Here is a 20430-nt window from a genome sequence, read left to right on the forward strand (position 1 = left end):
CCTACTAAGGAACATTTTGGCTATTTCAAAGTTTAGATCATCATGAACAAAGATGCTACCACATTCACATGCAAGGTTTTGGGTAGACCTTAAGTTTTCTGCCTATTCCGCTAAGAGAGTGAAGTTGCCAGTCGCTATGATTACAGTGTAGTTTACTTTTGTATAAAACTCTCAAAAACTAGCATTTTGCAACAGCGCCTGCAACTGCTTTATGTAGCTGCCAACCTCTACTGTTCTCCATGGTTTGGATTTGGACATTGTAGCAGCTCTCTAGTAACACTCCTTTGGTGCAGTGAATACTCAGTTCCTTAGTAAGGGATGCCACTGAATTGTTTTGTGCTGATGTGTTTCAAATGCTTACCCTGCCTGTACTCCTCTCTGGTGAGGTGTTTTTTTTTCAAGGTCAGCTATGTAGACAGACTTTTATTTTTTGTCCAGAATGATTGGGGAGATTTTTGCCTCTGGTGAGGTTTTTATTCCAATCTTTTCTTCCTTCCTTTTACTCATGTTGCTTAGCTCAGTTTGATTTAGAACAAATCATAGACACCTGTTATTTCTGTCATAGAAAATGTTAATTTTGGTTATTCAACTATCAGTTAAAGTTCAAAGTTTACACTAACTGGAAGAACATTTTCACTTAGAAATAAAATAAAGGCCAATTCGAGAAGAACTTCTGTCTTTGATTGACTCCGTAAGCAGGAGAATGTCTAGAGTCAGGCAGGACTTCAAGGTCTGTGTTTTGAAGGCCATTGTTTCTTTACTTTTCTTCTGCTGTGACCTGTCCTGTACCTGCTCCATCCGGACCTGGCTCTTAGGGCATGGGCAGGACTGTTACATTCTGGGCTGACATCCATGTAGCACCACAGCCGGGAAGTACTTAATTGCGTGCTTTCTTTCCCAGAGGCTCCATGGTGGAGCTCCTCATTCATCTAATGGGATATCAACATCAACTGTGCACATGTGCCAGCTCATGGGCCAGGGAAACAAGTGTCCCACACTGACAGAAGTCCCGGCCCTCATGGGGTCTGCATCCTAGCTAGAGGAGGAAGCTGCGAATGAAGGAAAGAAATGAACTAGATGAAGGAACATTGGGGGCACTGAGAAGGGTACAGCAGGTGGGTAAAAGCTGAGTAGGAGGGAACTTCCACCTCCACAAGGTGCTCGGGAGAGGTGGTCTCGAGCAAAGCATGATGGAACAATGGAGGGGGCCGCATGGGCACGGCCAGGGCACTCGTCCCTGACAGGTTCTTTTTATTTATACCATGATTTTAAAATATATAACATCCTTCTCGTTTCTGCTTCACTTCTCTTGACATTGGGATGGATCACTCCTGTTTTTATGTTGGGTTACTTTAAATTTCATGACCTCATGTTCTGGTCCCCTACCTAATTTCCTTCTTCTTCCCTTGGGAAATTATATTTGTGTCTGTCATCTGCCCTCTGGCCATGCTGGTGAGCACGGAGACAGATAACTCATCTGATTGTTAGTGAGGGCTACCTCTTCTGTCAACAGATCCCACACTCCATGCTCCTGTGCGTGCTCTCTCTCTCTCTCTCTCTCTCTCTCTCTCTCTCTCTCTCTCTCTAACTGGGGTCTTCAAATGAGAACATTTCATTTGTATATTCATCACCAAGATGTTTCCAAAGGTAGCACTGAGTTTTATGTCATTTAACAGATTGCTTTCCCACGTTCCCTGACTTGCCCTTTCTTAACGTGCCTGCTGGCCTTTCTTCTTGTTCAGTCATTAATGGAAGGCACATTTAGTGGAACCAGTAGCTCATTCCCTCTTGCTACCCTTCCAAGCTGCACCTTTCTGAAATTTAACATTTTTCCTTTGTAAGAAGACATGTCAGGCTTACTCATCCAACTAATATTTATTGTCCTAGGAATATTTAACTTCTCGGCTAGGTCACACAGCCCTTGTCAATATTACCCAGGAAATAAAGATGGGCTTCAGTAGTCAGCCTCCAAGTGATTCTTGCCTTTAATATATATGTGCGTGTGTGTGTGTGTGTGTGTGTGTGTGTGTGTGTGTGTGTGTGTGTGTGTATACATATATTCCTTTAATATATTTGTTTGCTTTTCTGTGAGTGGCTCACACATGCATTGTTGCCATTTATTTTTCCTCTATGATGTCACCGTTTTACTCATTTCAGGCTCATGTTATCCCAGCCCGTCCGTGATGAGATCAAATCTGTCCTTTGTTTTGTAGGCCCTCAGTGGACCTCTTTGAACAGAATGCAATAGGAACTCTGTTCCTCCAGGCCACTGTTGTGTCTGGGGCAAGGTTGACTCCTTGCTTGTGTTTGGTTCACACTAGGCCGACAGGTAGATTGTGTGATGGCTACGTTCACCATGTGCTCTTCTGTTTAGCTTTGTGTCCCTTGACTGGCATCAAAACGGTCTAGTTTTCTGGGAGACAGTAACTGGAAGGACACACAAACCCGTAGTTTCTAAAAGCGTTCATTCTAGTTGGGTTGATAGTGATAAGTGGCAAATCTTTCCTCTTACTTTCACACACGTCATTTGTTGTTTTATTATGTATGCAGTCTGACGGAATATCTCAAATTCTGACATTTAAGGCCAGACTCAGTGGACTTTTTGTTGTTTCGTTTTTCTGTTTTTTTCTTTTGTTTGTGTTGTGTTTTAGGACATGAATAAAACATCTGTGATTAAGCAGAGTACCAAGACTGAAAAACTTGTAAGGTCCAAGGAGGGACCAGTGGACGAGGCCTTCATCCTTTCTTCATGGGCCCTGAGAGTTTGCACATTGGGGCATTCAAGTGTAAGGGAGAGAAAAGGTGGGAAGGGCTAGGAAGCAGGATTTCTCAAGAGAACTTGCTCTCCCCGCACCCAGAGCTCTGTGTATAGATAAGGCAAGGGGCAGCTAATCTCCCACTTTGGTTTAGGGTGCCTTGAGAATTGTGCTTGAGCCCTTAATATTAGCTGGGTCATAACGGTCACTAAATGTACAGTTGCTTCTAGGACAGCCATGCATGGCACAAACAGAACCACTGGCGTGTTCTCATTTGGACTTTTACCAACAGGACTGAAAGAGTAGGCCTTCAGTAGCGATTGTAACAAGAGAAGATTGGAAGCCTCTAGGATCGTGTGGGGGAGAGGAAGGTAGAATAGTATTCAAGAACATTCACTGAGCCACTACCATCTGCAGCCCTGGAATGCCTCAAGGCGATGTGTGGATATCAGAGCAGATTTTGTGTTTTTAAATATTTATCAATAGAATCAGAAAAAAAAAAATAGAATCAGAGTCTGTCTTATACACAGTCCTAGTATTTTTTTTCTTTTTACAGACAATGAATATTCTTAGTCTTTATGATTTATCTAAGGATATGGCAAGAAATAAAGATAGCTGCTTGGTAACTGGACAGCACATGCTGTCTGCATTTGGAGAATGTATATGATACGCCAATATATATCTTGATTGTACATATTTATATAAACAAAGCATCCTCCCCTTCCCTCTACTTCCTTTTTACCTTCCCCCAAGTATTTATAAGAGTTGTTTCAAAGTAACCTGATTTTCCTGGGGGCTTTCCATAGCTAAAACATAAAGACCACCGTATTTCACGGTCCGTGTCCTTTTAAGGGACTTTGGTTTATTTCTCAGATTGTGGTTCTGGAATCAATACAGGGTTGGTCCGATGGGAGCAGAAATCATGGGCTAACTTTTTCCCCACACTGGGGTCCCAGCACCAGGACACCCTGGGGACACTCCAGATGTTTCAGAACCATTTGTGACTAGGGTGAATGAATGAGCCATTCTTAGTAATGCCAGTTTAATAGTTGAGTTTTAGGCAAATACATTTTAATTTAAAGTTGGTCACTTTTCATTTTTTTTTATTTTTTTTTTTACAGTCCAGTCATTATCCTCCTTCTGATCCTACCTCTGACTGTTCCTCATCCCATACCTCCTTCCCTGTCTCCAAGAGGATGTTCACCCTGCCCCCAGACCTCCCCACTCCCTCTGGGGCCTCAAGTCTCTCGAGGGTTGGGTTTGTCTTCTCTCACTGGGGCCAGACCCAGCAGTCCTCCACTGTATATGTGTTGGGGTATATATCAGCTGTATATATCAGCTGGTATATGCTGCCCGGTTGGTGATCCAGTGTCTGAGAGATCTCAGGGGTCCAGGTTAGTTGAGACTGCTGGTCTTCCTATGGGTCGCCTTCCTCCTCAGCTTCTTCCAGCTTTTTTCTAATTCAACCATAGGGGTCCCCAGCTTCTAGACCAATGGTTGGGTGTAAGTATCTCTATCTGACTCTTTCAACTGCTTGTTGAGCCTCTCAGAGGACAACCGTGTTAGGGTTCTGTCTCTAAGCACATTATAGCATCAGTAATAGTGTCAGGCCTTGGAGCCTCCCATTGAGCTGGATCCCAAGTTAGATCTGTTGCTGGACCTCCTTTCCCTCAGCCTCTTCTCCATTTTAATCCCTGCAGTTCTTTCTAAGTGCTCCTGTCAGTTTTGTTGAGTACAGGACATGTACTCACAGTCTGTCTTTCCTTACTGTCAACCGTAGGTCCTCTCATCCCATTCCAGTTAAAGCCAAAACAAATAGGCCACTTGCTGTTGCTACAACCAGAGGCAGAAGTGGCCAGGAGTCCCCTATGCACTAAATCCATCTCTGCTCGTTGATTTGTTTTGAGATAGGTTCTCCCTATGATGGCCTGGAACTCTCAAGCTTAATCTCAGCCATCTGAATAAAGGTGTGTGCTAGTTCTGTGTATCTCTCTCTCTTCTTCTTTTCCTCCTCTTCCTTCCTTTAATCTTCTTCCCCTCCTCCCCTCTTCTCTCTTCTGCCTCTTCCTCCTTCCCCTCCTCTTCCTCCTCCTCCTCTCCCCCATCCCTTTTTTTCTGAGTTAAAAACTTGTGTAAAACAGCTCTCAGGGACTGGGTTAAATCCACAGAACCCAAGTAAAGTGACTCCAGCACCAGGGAGGCAGAGAGAGCTGTATCCTATGGTTTATTAAGGTTACCTAATCAGTGATTTCCATGTCAGTAAGAGACCCAGCCAGTCTGGAAGGAGGTCAATGGCATTCCTGAGAATAACACCCATGAATACTGTTTGGCCTCAGCATATACTTGAACATGCACCTGTATACACCCACTCCCACTCCCCACTCCCCAAGAGGTGGGAGCAGGGGGAGGGGGAGGGAGGGAGGGAGTGATGGAGATAGGGAGAAAGGGAGGAAGGGAGGGAGGAAGAGAGGGAAGGAGGAAGGAGAGAGGGAGAGAGTGAGGGGGAAGGGGAGAAAGAAGAGGGAGAGGGAGGGGGAGGGGAGTGAGTGATGGAGATAAGGAGAGAGGGAGGAAGGGAGGGAGGGAGAGAGGGAGGGAGGGGGAGAGGGAGAGAGAGAGAGAGAGAGAGAAAGAGAGAGAGAGAGAGTGTTAGTTCTCAGAGACATATATAAGCATATGGAACAGTTCCGTTCATGAAAAATACACTATGAGTATATTTGTAATTTTAATTTTTCTAATAGGCACATTAATGTAAACATTTAAACTAGGTAAAACTATTGTTTGTATTAGCATATTGAAATTCAGCTGGCAGTTACAGCTGTATTTCAAGTCTCGTGTTGGGCAGGGTAGTTAGCCGCAGATTCTCTTTCCTGTTCCTCCTCCTGCTGAAATTCTAGGAACACAGGAAAACTCTCAAATGTTCCTCTTCGCCGAATAGAAATAACAGACACGGGCTGGAGAGATGGCTCAGCTGTTAAAGGCTAGGCTCACAACCAAATATATAAGAAATAACAGACACATGAACTTTGTGATGTAATCCTAAATTGCTGTGACACCCGGCCAGATTTCTGTGAACAGAGGGGACAGATGATGCTGGTGTCTTGTGACACTTAGGAAAACAGTTCCCAGTCCAGTGAGCACTTACTCAATATCACTGTAGGGTAGGAGAAAGCCTGGCTTTCCAAGTCGACCGTGCTGTGGTATGAGCTATGAGCTTGGGGAAGGCATTTCTGCTGGCACTTCTATGTCAACTTGACACAAGACAGAGTCATCAGAGAGCAGGGAGCATCAAGTGAGAAAATGCCTCTGTAAGATCAGGCTGCTGGCAAGCCTGTACTGAGCCCAGTCCATGGTGGGCGGTGCCACCCCTACACAGGCCTATAAGAAAGAAGGCTACATAAGCCGTAAAGAGCAAGGTGTGAAGCAGCCCTCCTCCATGGCTGCTGCATCAGCTCCTACCTGCGGGTTCCTGCCCTGCTTGAGTTCTTGTCCTGACTTCTTTCAGTGATGAACAGTGATGCGGAAGCCCAAGCTGAACAAAACCTTCCTTCCCGGAGTTGCCTTTGGTCATGGTGTTTCATCCCAGCAAATAGAAACCCTAACTAAGACAGTGTTCAGATCCATTTACCTTCCCAGCTCCCACTACACACTTTATAGCCCAACTGTAGCCCTCACCATACACAGAAAGACATGTCATAAACATGGGAAGCTAGAGAAGTTTTCACACAGGCCACATAGGCCACTCCCTTGACAGTGTTCTAGCCATGGGGCTGCGGCAAAGGTAGGAACTTGGTCTTTGAACTTTTATTCTAATAGACAGGGCTGGCCCACAATAGATAGGAATGGTACATAAAACAAAGGGAGGAAGGGAGGAAGTGTCTGGAGAGAAATTAGGATGGTGAATGTGAGGGATCAGAGTCAGGAGGTATAGTCTATTCAGTGAAATTTGTATGCACAGTTGGTACCCAGGTCTGGAGATTCCCTGGACTTGGGAGGTGAGGGTGTCAGGTGAGAGGTGGCGAGGGCACACATTGACTGAGTTTGGGAACTAACATGGCGTCTGAAAAGTTACACAGGGAAAGAAAAAACCCACCATGTGGAGACAGGCTGGAGACGAGAGATCCAGAGAGATTGTGAAGAGAGGCACAGGAGAGGAGACAGTGGTCATGGGGTCTCTGAGGCCACTCTGGCTTTGCTCGTCACTCAGTGCAGAGGGAGAGGTAACCAAAGTTCTTATCCAGGGTTTGCAGATAGAGCGTAGGTGAAAATCCACATCCTGATTTCCACAAAGCTGTACTTGAAGTTGAGCATCTCCTTCCCTTGTGAGAGCAGGCAACAGACCACACTAGTATCATCAGCCCCTGCCGCTTCCTCCCTATTTTTCCTGCAGTGCTGCACACTTCAGATATCCACAGTTGTCACTCACCGCTTATGCACATCAATACACAAAATTATGGTAATCAACAGAGCACTGCCGAATCACATCTGTTTAAGTTCACCCAGTATGATTCTCTGCTTCCTGTTTTATACACGTCTAAACAGTATTCCGAGAAGGGCCTTGGGCATGAAAGGTCGAGAACTCCCCCTTAGGGGCACTAGTGTTAAAGAGTCACGTGCACTTGGAGACGGGCACATGGAGACATTTGAGGCCGCCGTTGTAGCCTAACAGCTGAGGAGTAGTGGTAGCCGGAGTGAGCAATGGAGACTGCAGGGTGTAACTGGATCGAGGTGTATTTTGAAGGCACAGCCCATCTGAGGTTTGGCTGAGATGAAAGGGGTATGCAAGGAAAGAGGAAGCCGGTGTTTTGTGCCTGAACTGCTGGAGTGTGGAGCTGCCACCCATTCGGATGGGAAATGGGGGCACTGATGACACGTCTGCTCACAGTGGGGCAGCAGCACCCTTCAGAATAAGCTTGCCCAAATGTTGCCGTTATCCCACTGATTTCTATTAATTTTCACTTAAAGAGCCTGAAATTGCACTCGTAGATGCCTGGTGACTTGACAGTGCTCTTTATGATGATCTCTTACTTTATCAAATAAGGCTTCTTTTTTTTTTTTTTTCTCACAGCGACTTCAGCCTTAAATTCTGACCCATGCGATAATTAACCACATCATTTCGTTTGACTGTTACCACCGCCATTTCTGACTTCTCCTTTTCAACTTTCTCTGAAATTTTATACATGTATGCACATAGGCTGCATAATATATATAATAATGGCTCATTGAGATGGAATATATCGTAATATTGCCACTTAGTGGAATACTATTCAGCCACAAAAGGAAATGTGACAAGGCACATTACATGTGAGAAAAGCTGTGTGTAAAACACTATAGGCAAGTTTATAGATATAGAAAGGAAACTGTCCGGCTGTGGGGAAAAAGGTAATCAGTGGTAGCTAGTCAATGGGCATGAGTTGGCTTAGGGGTAATGAGAAATGTTTTTGATGACTGTAAATCTTTATATATAACTATATATTACATATATGCAATTATATATATTGTAAATAAGGTGCTATGGACATTTTGTAGGACTTTTTTTTCATTTTTTCTATTTCCCTAATACATTTGGTCTTTGTTTAACATTTACATCTCTATCAGAGCTAGATTTTGGTGCAATCTGTCCATATCAGAGCCAAGTTCTCATCTTTGTCTTAAAGATTACTTAAAGTTATTATTGGAGTGATATTAATTGATCAGGTTTTTAATCAGTTAATTTTATACATATACATCTTTGCAAATAAACCATTTTGTTTATAATGTGTAACCATGCATTGCAATTTAAGCACAAATATTACCCATCAGAAGTTAAATAGGCTAGAATAATTTGTTATTAAGAGGAATAACATTGTTCTATTTGGTAAAGAAACCCTGATGAGTAGAGAGAATGAGGTGTCGGGCCAGCTGCATAGCACACGGGCCCATTACAAAATGGAAATACAGAACTCTGGCTTGATGTGGAGAAGCTAGTCTCCCCTTTCTGTGGGATGACTGCTCCAACCCTTGGCACATTCATCCTGAAAGGGCTTGAAGCCTCTATCCCAGAATATACTGAAAACTTGCGAGCAGCATGGGTAAAGCTCATGACATCACCAGCTGTATGCACCGCGGCTCTATTTACCGAGGGTGGGAACAGTCACCCAGAGACGACCTGATCCTCACCTTTCTCACGCCTACGCCTCATACCTCACTTCAGGTAGAGGATGGTTTGGTTTTAGGTCCATCTTTGCTGCACTCGTCATATGATTCTCCAGCCAGTGTCCAAGGTAGAATCCATTTGTCACTGTTTACAGAGGGAGGCACCAGTGACGATGGAGTGGTGAGGTAGGAAACGAGGAGAAGACTCATGAACAGACAGACGGAAGTGAGAATCAAGTATGAGACACGGCTCTGACATGTTCTTTCTTCTTAAAGACACAAAATTACAGACAAAATTACAGATGAAACTTTTTTTTAATAAAGATTTATTTATTTTATTTACGAGTACATGGTAGCTGTCTTCAGACACACCAGAAGAGGGCATCAGATGCCATTACAGACGGTTGTGAGCCACCATGTGGGTGCTGGGATTTGAACTCAGGACCTCTGGAAGAGCAGTCAGTGCTCTTAACCACTGAGCCATCCCTCCAGATGGAACTTTTAAGAGTTCTAAGATGGTGACCTCAAAGAATTAAACTCTAATGATGAGGCTTTTTACAACATGCAACTCTGGGCTGCTCGAGAGGGAACATGCCCATGAGGCCAACCCCAATGACTATAATTTCTCAATGTAAAACATTTTTTAAAATTTTGGGAGAGATTGTAAAAACCAGAGGGCCAGAAACCCTGCTCTGAGTTCATGTGTCCTAGAAGTGACAGACAAGCTACCGTGACGGACTGACAGCCAGGCTACTGTGGAAGGGGGAGATCTCAGAGCATCCCACCTCTAGACAAAGAACTACAGGCAACTGAAGATGGCTGGGAAGAGAGGATTAGCCTCTCCCATGGATGAGCCCCCTAATTGGTTATCCAATTTCAAGGGGACATCCCTGAAATGATACCCATACAAACAACACTGAATGGACTCAGCCAGCTATAATGCATACATCGATGCATTTATATATGTGTGTAATAATAACAAAGAGGAGGTCATTGATTTGAGAGGGAGCAAATATGTATATGTATAGCGATACATAAAATGAGTGGGAGGGGGAAGGGAAATGGGGGATGACATGATCACATTTTAAAGTCTAAAAATGTGGGAGAGGAATTTTAGCTCTCTGTATGAAATGGAAAATAAAGTGTGCCGAGAATTTTAAATTATATGAATTAAATGGTATGTATTTAGATTATATATACTTACATGTAACTTTGTGTTATAGTTGGTTCATTCTATCAATGATTGTTAACATATTCTTTGTACTTTTTTGTGTATTTTCTAGGTTCTTTAGAATGAAGTGAGTTATTTTTATAACCAGTCACCTTATCTTATACAAATGTATATTTTCCTGTACAAATGTGATATTAGTTTATTATTGTAACCAAGAAACCTATCTCTCTTCTTGTCCAGGTCCATTACGATAAGATTAGCCAAGTTTCTGGATACTCCTGGTGTTGAAAAGCTTGTCAGAACCCTCTTGCTCAGTACAAAGATACTGAGTGACTTAGCCCAGTACAACGAGGCTGGCAGAGACCCTGTAAGTGCTGCCAGCCCCTACCGTGGCTTCATTTTCCTGGTCGCAACAGACCATCATGATACAGGAAGATTCAGCATTGGATCGTCACTGAACATCCTTGGAGAATCTGTGGGGGTGGGGGGAGCAGCAGAGGTAAGGTGAGAAGTTGGCAGATCTATCATCATGGAAGGAGTTTAGGAATCCATGGTATCTCATATCCACCCCAGTAGCAGTGAGTACCAGACTTAGGTTAATGGAACTCCATTTTAATTATGTTAGGTGGTGAACCTAGCCAGGACCTTCTATTGAGCTGGCTTGAGGTTTCAAGGACTAGATAAAAGGATGATCCTCTGTGGTCAACGTTTGGTCTTCTCTAGCATAATGACCTAAATATGAACTACGGAAAACGTCAGGCCAATGTCAGCCCACATGCTAACACAGAGGCCAGTGTCAGTCCACATGCTAACACAGAGGCCAGTGTCAGTCCACAGGCTAACACAGAGACAGGTGTCAGTCCACATGCTAACACAGAGGCAGGTGTCAGTCCACATGCTAACACAGAGACAGGTGTCAGTCCACATGCTAACACAGAGGCCAGTGTCAGTCCACATGCTAACACAGAGGCCAGTGTCAGTCCACATGCTAACACAGAGGCCGGTGTCAGTCCACATGCTAACACAGAGACCGGTGTCAGTCCTCATGCTAACACAGAGGCCAGTGTCAGTCCACATGCTAACACAGAGGCCAGTATCAGTCCACAGGCTAACACAGAGGCCGGTGTCAGTCCACATGCTAACACAGAGGCCGGTGTCAGTCCACATGCTAACACAGAGGCCGGTGTCAGTCCACATGCTAACACAGAGGCCAGTGTCAGTCCACATGCTAACACAGAGGCAGGTGTCAGTCCTCATGCTAACACAGAGGCCAGTGTCAGTCCACAGGCTAACACAGAGGCCAGTGTCAGTCCACATGCTAACACAGAGGCCTTAAGGACATTGCCAGTTGACTTGGCTAGATGTGCAGTTAACCAAGAGGTTGGAAAACTGTAACTTCTCTAATACGCTTAATTTTAATCAAACTATGACCAAGAAAGATTTTATTAAGTGTTGAAATTCACAGTAAATTGCAATTTACTATTATATAAGTAGGATTTGCCAATTAAAAAAGACAGGTCCCCACTGGTCACTGGTCTCCTCACACCTTCATTCAGAAACTCTCTCAGGTTGATATACCTTTGCTTCCAAAATCAGAACTAGTTATACCTACTTTTGAGCTTTATATAAGGCAAGTCATACCAGTTTTCTCTCCTGGTATAGAGTTCCTTTTCTCAAATGTTCTTGAGATATGTCTGTTTGTATTATGACAAAATTATTTCATATGAATATATCAACTATTCATTCTGCTGCTGAGGTCATTTGGAGAAAATAAGGGATAATGACTTTTTAAAAATAAAAACAAATCTTTTAAAACTAGTATTAAGTCACCAGGGAGACACCAGACACCTAGCACAATGACACCAGGAAGGTATATTACTATCAAGGTTTAAAATCAAAGTAAACTTCCTCTGTCACACCCATTATGCTTTGGCCTTTCTGGGTCTCTCATCTTGGTATCCTTTTCCCTTCTGAGATCAGTGTGATCTCAGGTTCTCCCTTCCAAGGTCAGTCTAGTGTATGTGAACAGAGTGTTCTTTAAGACAAAAATTTTAGTGAGGGGGCTAGAGAGATGGTTCAGCTGTTAAGACCACTTGTTGCTCTTCTAGAGGGCTGGGTTCAATTCCCAGCATCCACACAGTGGTTCACAACCATCTGTAGCTCCAGTTCCAGCACACCCAAGACCCTCTTCTGACCTCCACAGGCACCAGGCATGCAGGCATAAGTACAGTCAAAACATTCATACAAATAAAATGAGTTACACAAATCTAAGAATACTAAACAGTTGAATGAGTGTTGATTCTGTTACCGTGATTACGGCAACCATGACGGGTGAGGTCACAGCACTAGCGACTGGTTTTAGAGACCTCCATAGTGATGCCTTCCAGGGTCTTCATGAAACTCACTCTTATCATTGCAGGATGGAACAGAACTGCAGGTGTTCGTAGCAGAAGTTGCGAATCAAATAGTTGGCATTGCAGTGATCAGAAAAGAAATGGTAAGTTCTGAAGTGGCCATTAACTTGCTTGACTGCATTAAGTGTTGGGAAGTTGATGGGTCAATGGGGTACTGCCTGTGAAAGAGATTAAGTAGGTCTCGGGGATCCCAGTTAGTTACAGAAAAGTGAATTGTTATAGAAAGAGTAAGACTGCCCCTTCTCTCCTTTCCCATCACACACACACACACACACACACACACACACACACACACACACACACACACACGAAATGTACTGAACTTTGAACAGTTTTTTTGGTTGTTGTTTTTTTTTGTTTGTTTTTTGTTTTTTTTAAAATAGTAATGGGAAGGAACTAATGCAGTCAGAGGCTTAGCTGCACTGCAGGCCTACTGGCTTCCTTCTTCCCTCTGACTTGGTTCCTGTGACTGAACTGACAGCAATGCATGCCTTTGCCCTTTGGCCTTCTGTTGGAATTGACCAAAGAGAGGCCTTGGCAGGAGGAGAGAGGACAGTGAGTTCAAGGTGTCTACATCAGGCTGAGACCACACCGAGCGAGCGGCCCTGCCTCCGGGATGCTCTCTTTGTGGATTCTTGTGACCATTCTTCCACTTACTCCACCCACTGAGGCTACTAATCGCTTTCAGTTGCTCTCTCACCATCCCTGCTAATTTCCCCACACCTTCCTATCTCTGTAAATACTCCCTTTGTTGAGCCTACCTCCAGTTATCCTAATTTGAACATGCCATCTGTCTCCTGCTGTGACCCTATCCCAACATGCTCTAGGACATTGATGGTTTTTTCCTATGTAGTTTGTAATTTTTTTCTTGATAATGTACATAGCTATCTCTTGTTGTACCTTGTAAATGTTTATTTTAGAACATAGGAAGACCATGAGTTTTTGTACTTTCATCTTGTATCCAATTACCCTTCTGAAGTCTCTTTTTCACTCTGAGAATTTAAAAATTGATCACCCGCCAGCTCCCAGGCGCAGCATCAGTTTCAAGCATTTCCATTGTTGAAAGCAGTGAGAGGCCGTGATCAGACTCAAAGGAAAGGTGTGCACTGCGCCTATCAGAGAGGGGGCTGGGGAGACTGTAGAAAATCATCATGGTGGCCGCTCAGTTGCCGTCACTCTCCCCATCTCCTAAAGCCCAGAGCCAGCCTTGCACTTGCTGTATAGCCAAGCATGACGTTGAACTCCTCACCTAAGTGCTGAGATTACAGCTGGGACCACTATGCCTGGCTTTATGCCTGAGTCAGTCTCTCTCTCTCTCTCTCTGTCTCTCTCTCTCTCTCTCTCTCTCTCTCTCTGTCTCTCTCTCTTTCTCTCTCTCTCTCCAGTTTTGTAGCATGAATAGAACAATGTTAAATGGTGGTGCTGATAAAGGCCACTTTTTTAGTTGTCTATACTGTAATGGTATAATTCAGTATTTTCCTTTAATCACATGTTATTTGGAGGTGTCAAGGAGATACCAAGTTAAGGAAGTCTTCTACTTTTTGATTATTGACTGTTTCTTTGATCAATAGGTTTTAAAATTTTTCTTGATGGGTTTTTGGACTTTACTGGGAGGTCTGTCAGGGCTTGTCCATTGTTCTTTGCATTTATTTCTGATTGATCCAGTGTGTCTGAGTTGCTGGGTTTGGATGATGGCATATCTGAGTCTACCCATCTTGTCCTCATATTACATACTCATTTGATAGTGTATAAAATTCTCTAGGTATTTACCCTCGGGATGCGTCTGTGAACTGTCACGGTCGCGAGTAGTAGGTGCCACTGATTAAGTCTGCGTCTGTGAACTGTCACGGTCGCGAGTAGTCGGTGCCACTGATTAAGTCTAACTGGAGGACAACCACGTTCCCTAATCCTCTGCAAAAAGAAGTGGGTTGGTTTGGTCTTTCTTGATTCTTTTCAAGAGTTTTTGTCTTTTGTTTTTTTGCTATTGGAGGGTTGCTTCTTGCTTGTTCAACATAGAAATCCTGAGATTTTACTTACTTTATGCCTCTGGTGGAAGCATTCTTCTACCAGTCATTTCTTGCCCTCCATTTTCTTCAGTCTCTTAGGTGGGTTCTGGATCTTTTGAATTGATCCTTCGGTGTCTCTTGCTAGTAGGAATAATGGGCAGGCAGACTGATTGATTTATTTCTTGCTCATCATTTGGGGCTATTTCCTTAACATTAGTTTTCTGAATCTCTAATTTAGTCTCTGACCAGGACTTTAATAGTATCCAGGTCTTTATTGAAATCTCTGTCTCAGAGTTCCTAGGTTTAACTTCCACATCTTTCCCTTATTCACTTACAGTTTCTTGTGTATATCCTGTGAGGGCATTAAATTGATTTTTAAAAATTCTCCCCCATTCTCCTGATTACCCCTTTCCTCACTGTAGCAAGCCATGTGTTTCTCCCCTCTAGTCTTCACATTACTGTCCTCACAAAGCTGTCTGTGACATGAATGAAAGATTAAATAGCCATCGTGGGTGGCCAGCGTGGCTGTAGTTCTCTGTTTCCTCTCTGCCACTGTTGGCAGGGCTACCCACCTGTCCTGTTGGGAGGTGGGCAGGCCATTCTATGACTTTCCCTTGTACACTTGAATGTAGTAGCAGCAGGGAGGCAGGGACTCCAGTGTGGACCAGGGTGGTAAACATTTAACCAAGCCATGCAGTGTCCTTTAAAGCTAACACTGCCTTACATTTGGCCTCTCTTCCACCCATTATTCTTTAGAAAATGTCGTTGTTATGTTAAGGGATTTGGGAAGAGTAAAGTGATAGCTGTGAGGAGCTTGCTGCAGTCTCTGCTCTTGAAAATGTGCTTTTCCATCAGAGGGTCTACAGTAGAGTCTTACAGGCCATGTTTGTCAAAATTTAATTTTCTTGTCATCAAGAGTAGTCACATTCACTTTGGACTATCCACCTTCCTTCCCTCCTCTTAGTAGTGTGCACCAGAGAGGTGAAGGAGGCCAGATTACAGCAGTACACAGCATGCATGAGTCCTGATTCCACCATAGTGTGAGGAGACACAAGGTCCGTGAAGACAGGAGCAGTGTACCCAGGATTCTCCCTCTGTGTGAACACTCATGAGTCCCTTAATTACCTCCCATTGCATAAACCTGTTACCATCCCAAGAGCAGAGTAAGGAATGCCTTGCTTGGGCTCTTTCTTCATAGTCCAGTCATGTGTTACCAGGTGTGACTCTGAAATGGGACATCTCTACCCTAGCAGGAGACCAGCAACCAACCCAGGGCACCGGTGAGTCTGCCTACTGACTGGCTCTCAAATAGCCCGTGCCCTGTCACTTGTGCTGGCTCACCAGTGTTCCCGGTGGCCAGAAATATGCTGGGACTGCTCTGCTCTGCTGCACCCGACTAGACACCCAAGCCTTGCCATGGTGACAGCAGCCAAAGGCATAAAGAACAAATCCGTGTAGCCATTGTCTTAGGGTTTTACTGCGGTGAAGAGACACCGTGACTATGCCAACTCTTTAAAGGAAAACATTTGGGGCTGGCTTACCGTTTCAGAGCTTGAATCCGTGATCATCATGGTAGGAAGCAGGCAGATGTGGTACTGGAGAAGGAGTTGAGAGTTCTACATCAGGGTTGGCAGGCAACAGGAAATGAACTGGCTTGAGCTGTATGAGAACTCAAAGCCCACCTCCTAGTCACAAACTTCCTTCAACAAAAGCCACTCCCTATGGGCATATGGGGGCCATTTTCTTTCAAACCACCACAGCCATCTCCCACAGACAGGTAGCCAGAACAAGCACATGCTTTCTGCTTTAAAAGAATTTGTAAGTCATGTAGGGTGGTGTGCGTACACCTGTATTTCCAGCACCAGGAGGCTAGCCTTGGCTAATGGTGAGTTCAAGGTAAACCTAAGCTACCCCGTCTCAATGACCAAATGCTGTGGATGTAGCTCAGGGGCAGAGCACTTACCAAACATGCCCAAGACCCTCAGTTCAACCCCTAGCACTGAAAATAGAATTAAAGAGACAATGATCAATAATGGGAGAAACAAACATTTCTCACCATTGCACTTGAAGCAATTTTTAAAGTGTGTGTGTGTGTGTGTGTGTGTGTGTGTGTGTGTGTGTGTGTGCTTACTCACTTGTTGTCCTTGTAAGTACATATGTATGCACATGCGTGTTGAAGCCAAAGGACCACCTCGGGTATTAGCTCTCAGGTACAGTCCACCTTGTTTTCTGAGAGAGGGTCTGCCATTGCCCTGCTATTTTCTGAGAAGCTAGGGAGTCTGGCTAGAGATCTCTAGGAGTCCTCCTGTCTCCATCTTCTCAGCACTCACCGCCACTCCAGGCTTTTTTGCATGGGATCTGGGGGAATCAACCCAGGCTCTTAGGCTTTCCTGACAAGAATTTGGCCAAGTAAGCTATTCCCCAGCCCCACCTTAAGTGACTTTAAAGTCCGTCTATCTCAGCATCCATGCCTATAATTTGCTTAAAGCATCCTTTCTCTGCCTCTCTTCTAGGATATAGAGTACATACGATCACATTATAACATTGAAGATTTCATCTACTTCAGCCACCACCAGCAGGAAGAGCATGGGCGCTTGAATCATTTTGCCCTGAACCCTATTTTCCGACACTACACCAAGTTTTTCCTAAAGGAGATCCTTCGCTTGGGTTATAAGTCATGTCTCTATTACCCTGTGTACTCACAGACTCGGGAAGGCAAGGTGAGATGCTGGCACACGGGCGTTCATGGTGGCAGCCTATGTGCACTGCATCTTGTTCTCCTGACGACTCCGAGTGTGCATCCGAGTCTCCACTGGCCATATTCCAATATGCCATTAACAATCGGAACCAATGTAATTAGACAAACTTGCTGGTTTTTTCCATATTGACAAAATGGCAACAGAAAACTATAGAAAAATATCATTGTAAGACATGAACACGGTATAGAGCCAAAAACGATCCTACTGTGTTCTTTGAAGCGAAGAACCCCATAGAAATGAGTAGAATAAATTAGTCCCATCCTGTAAAATCGGTGTGCTGTACACTGCGTCCCAAATACAATTTATGACCATTTCCATAAAAAGAATGGCTGAAGGGCAGAGATGTGCAGTTCTGATGGACTCTGCCGTAGAGAATACCTACATAATTCCACCTTATACTTGGTATACTTCCATAAAGTGATAGAGTCAGAGACTCAGTGTGCCCCAAATACCAGCTCATCTCAGTTCTACACCCTCCTCTACCCTGCTGCATGGCTCTTGAGGGTGCAGTGTGCCCTGCAGGCTGTGGGTTTGCCTTTTCCCTCAGGAGCTACTGATTCACACAGGGAGACACGCCACCTACTCACGTACTATCTCCTTGTCGTTCCACTAGTCGATTCAAGGCAGATCCCCAAGTGCTTGTTTTCTGAAAACTGGTCCTGTGGTCAATGTCATTGGTCCTCTTCATGTGTCCTCTCAAGGGGATGGGTCTCAACTACCAGGCTGAGTAGACATTGTCCCTTCGGTTTCTGGTCATGACCTCAAGCCTTCCCACGATCTGCCGAAAGCCCTTGACACTGTCACAGTTTTTCTCAGTGTCCATGAGGGACTAAGTGGAGTTTTTCAGGTGCCCTTACATAGCAAAGTATTTCTTAAACAGTGTGTGTGTAAGCACACCGGCACATACACCTCTAATGGTTGTGCCTGAGTAGCGTGCTGGAGGGCTGCCTCTGGGAAAGGAGGAGGGATGTGGAAATTGGGAAAACCATAGACCCAAACAATTTCCTTCACTTTACACTTGACAGCATAGCGACTGTGTGACCTTCGAGGTGTGATATTACATTCTTCGTTTCTATTCACCATGCTGTTCCTAAATGCCGGGTTGGAACAAAGTCCATTTGCATCTGTAGTAAAGACATTTTGGACGTTGCACCTGTGTCTCCTTACCCAGCAGCATGGACTAGGGACATGCTGCTGGTAAGGCATTGGAAACACGTTTGGAAACAGGCTTCCTTAGTCACCTGCCAGTTGATTTACTCATGTTCATGTGAAATAAGAATAAGAAGCTGTCCTAAGTCATTTGAGTCAGAATTCTCAAAATCTGCTCCAAGTTTTCTAGCAGTGAAATCAGATTGCCTGTATCTCACTGTAATGGTGGCTCTCTCTTAACCTCGTGAGAGGACCTGCATCAGGACACAAACCAGAAGTTCTCCACCTGTGGTTTGTCACCCTCTGGGGCTCGAATATCAGATAACCTGAGTATAACATGCTTACGTTATGACTGACAACAGTAGCAAAATTACAGTTATGAACCGGCAATGAAATAAGTTTGTGGTCGGGGGTCCCCACAACATGAGGAACTGTGTTAAAGGGTCGAAGCGTTAGAAAGGTTGAGAAGCACCAGCATAGACATTCACAGACAGCACACTGGGCAGGGTTTCCTGGGTTCTGCTCCTCAGTAATGTGTGAAGTCAGGGTGTGAGGTGCAGCGGTTAAAGATTCCAGAAAGCATTTCTGGAAGCTCGTTTAAAAAAAACTCCATGGCTACTTTTAAAACAGCACATGAGTCGTATGCAAACCGTGACATTTATTACAATACAGCTCACGTTCTGCTATACTTCTCTGCTCTCTGACTAACTCAGTAAATAGATTTATCGTTGCCAGTTGGGCTTTTCACAGCTTTACACTTGAGGTTGAAATGATTTCTTGGCCCTGGGGTTTTTATTTTTATTATTATTTCCAAGATTTTATAAATGCCACTCATCATTCTCTGTCAAGTTTTAAAAACTAGATTAAATTAATACTTAAAACATTATTATACAAGTTATTTATCATCTGTCTCAACAAGTGTAAATCCAGTTCACAGTTCAGTCATACTACAAACCAACATCATTCGATCCTCCTCTCCTGTTCCCCACATTCCAGTCCTTTCACGAGACCCTCGTTTTATTTTATTTATTTATTTATTTTATAAAAGCCCAAGTAAAGTTGCCCGAGCGCTTTCACATCTGGGCTAGGCTGCCCCCTGGATGGCATTTTCATCTATGTGTGTTAAAAGCATCTCGTGCCAAACACACAAAGGTTAACGGGACTCAGATAACACAGCTTAATGGGGTCAAATCAAGCTGATTCATGATCACTATGGAGAGGAATATTCTCCTGGGGGAAATACTTGTACTGAAAAATCCCATAAACCAAACCACTTGTTTATCTGTCATTCCCACAGAGATAGTAATGTAATTACTCTCATAATTACCTTCATTAGTGTGAGGCATTATCTGCAATTCATTCCTCCGCTCGAAGAGTATGTTTGTTTATTTGCTGATTTTTCTCCCCTCCCCGCTCTGACTTGGCCGAGTTAAGAGTTTTGTATTTGTCAAGCAGCACGCAGACATCTGCGCTGCGCCTCTGACATTCTCTCCCCTAAAATAGAGATGGTTGTCTTTTCAGCTCCAGAGCTCTTACGCCCACTCCCTGACATCTGCCCTTCATTACTTGGTTCCCGTGCGACCACGACGACAGATTGTCTATCCTCTGGAAAAGCTTGGCATAAACGCTCCATCAAAGGAGGTCTCCAAGGATCAGGTGGGTAGCAGGGCGGCAGGCAGGGAGGCACCGTGCCAGCTCCCGCGGGCTTGGCAGATGGGGTGGCAGCCCTGTCTTCACCAAGCAGGCTGCTTCTTAATTACAGGGAACCTGGCGCTCATACCCTTACAGGCGGCGGCACCCTGCAAGAGTTCCCTGCAGCCTTGCCCTCGAGTGCCTATTTCATAGTAAGCCTAAAACAATAGCCACATCCTCCTTCAGAGGACACAGCAGGGACACCTCGAGAGTTGTTGCTGGTCCCTGGACAAATGAGTGGCCTAGAGCCACCGGCACCCCAGCGTATTTTCATCTTCCTTCGCTGTCCTCAAAAGAAGAATCTTCCTTTCAATTGATCGTTCGCTTTTAAGTCAGCCAGGTGGTCTT

General features: G+C 44.4%; 1 protein-coding gene across 4 annotated transcripts in view; it reads left to right on the top strand.

Annotated features, from left to right (window-relative positions):
• The window catches only part of Cfap61 (cilia and flagella associated protein 61), a 278953-nt gene that overhangs the window by 95655 nt on the left and 162868 nt on the right, over nt 1–20430 (top strand). For all 4 annotated transcript variants that reach the window (NM_001430465.1, XM_087652240.1, XM_087652242.1 and 1 more), the window contains 4 exon segments: nt 10303–10429; nt 12482–12559; nt 16996–17202; nt 19912–20046. In NM_001430465.1, the coding sequence (NP_001417394.1) occupies nt 10303–10429; nt 12482–12559; nt 16996–17202; nt 19912–20046 (547 nt within the window).

Source organism: Rattus norvegicus, chromosome 3 (genome assembly GCF_021556685.1).
Source record: "Rattus norvegicus strain SHRSP/BbbUtx chromosome 3, alternate assembly SHRSP_T2T, whole genome shotgun sequence".
Taxonomy (NCBI): Eukaryota; Metazoa; Chordata; class Mammalia; order Rodentia; family Muridae; genus Rattus; species Rattus norvegicus.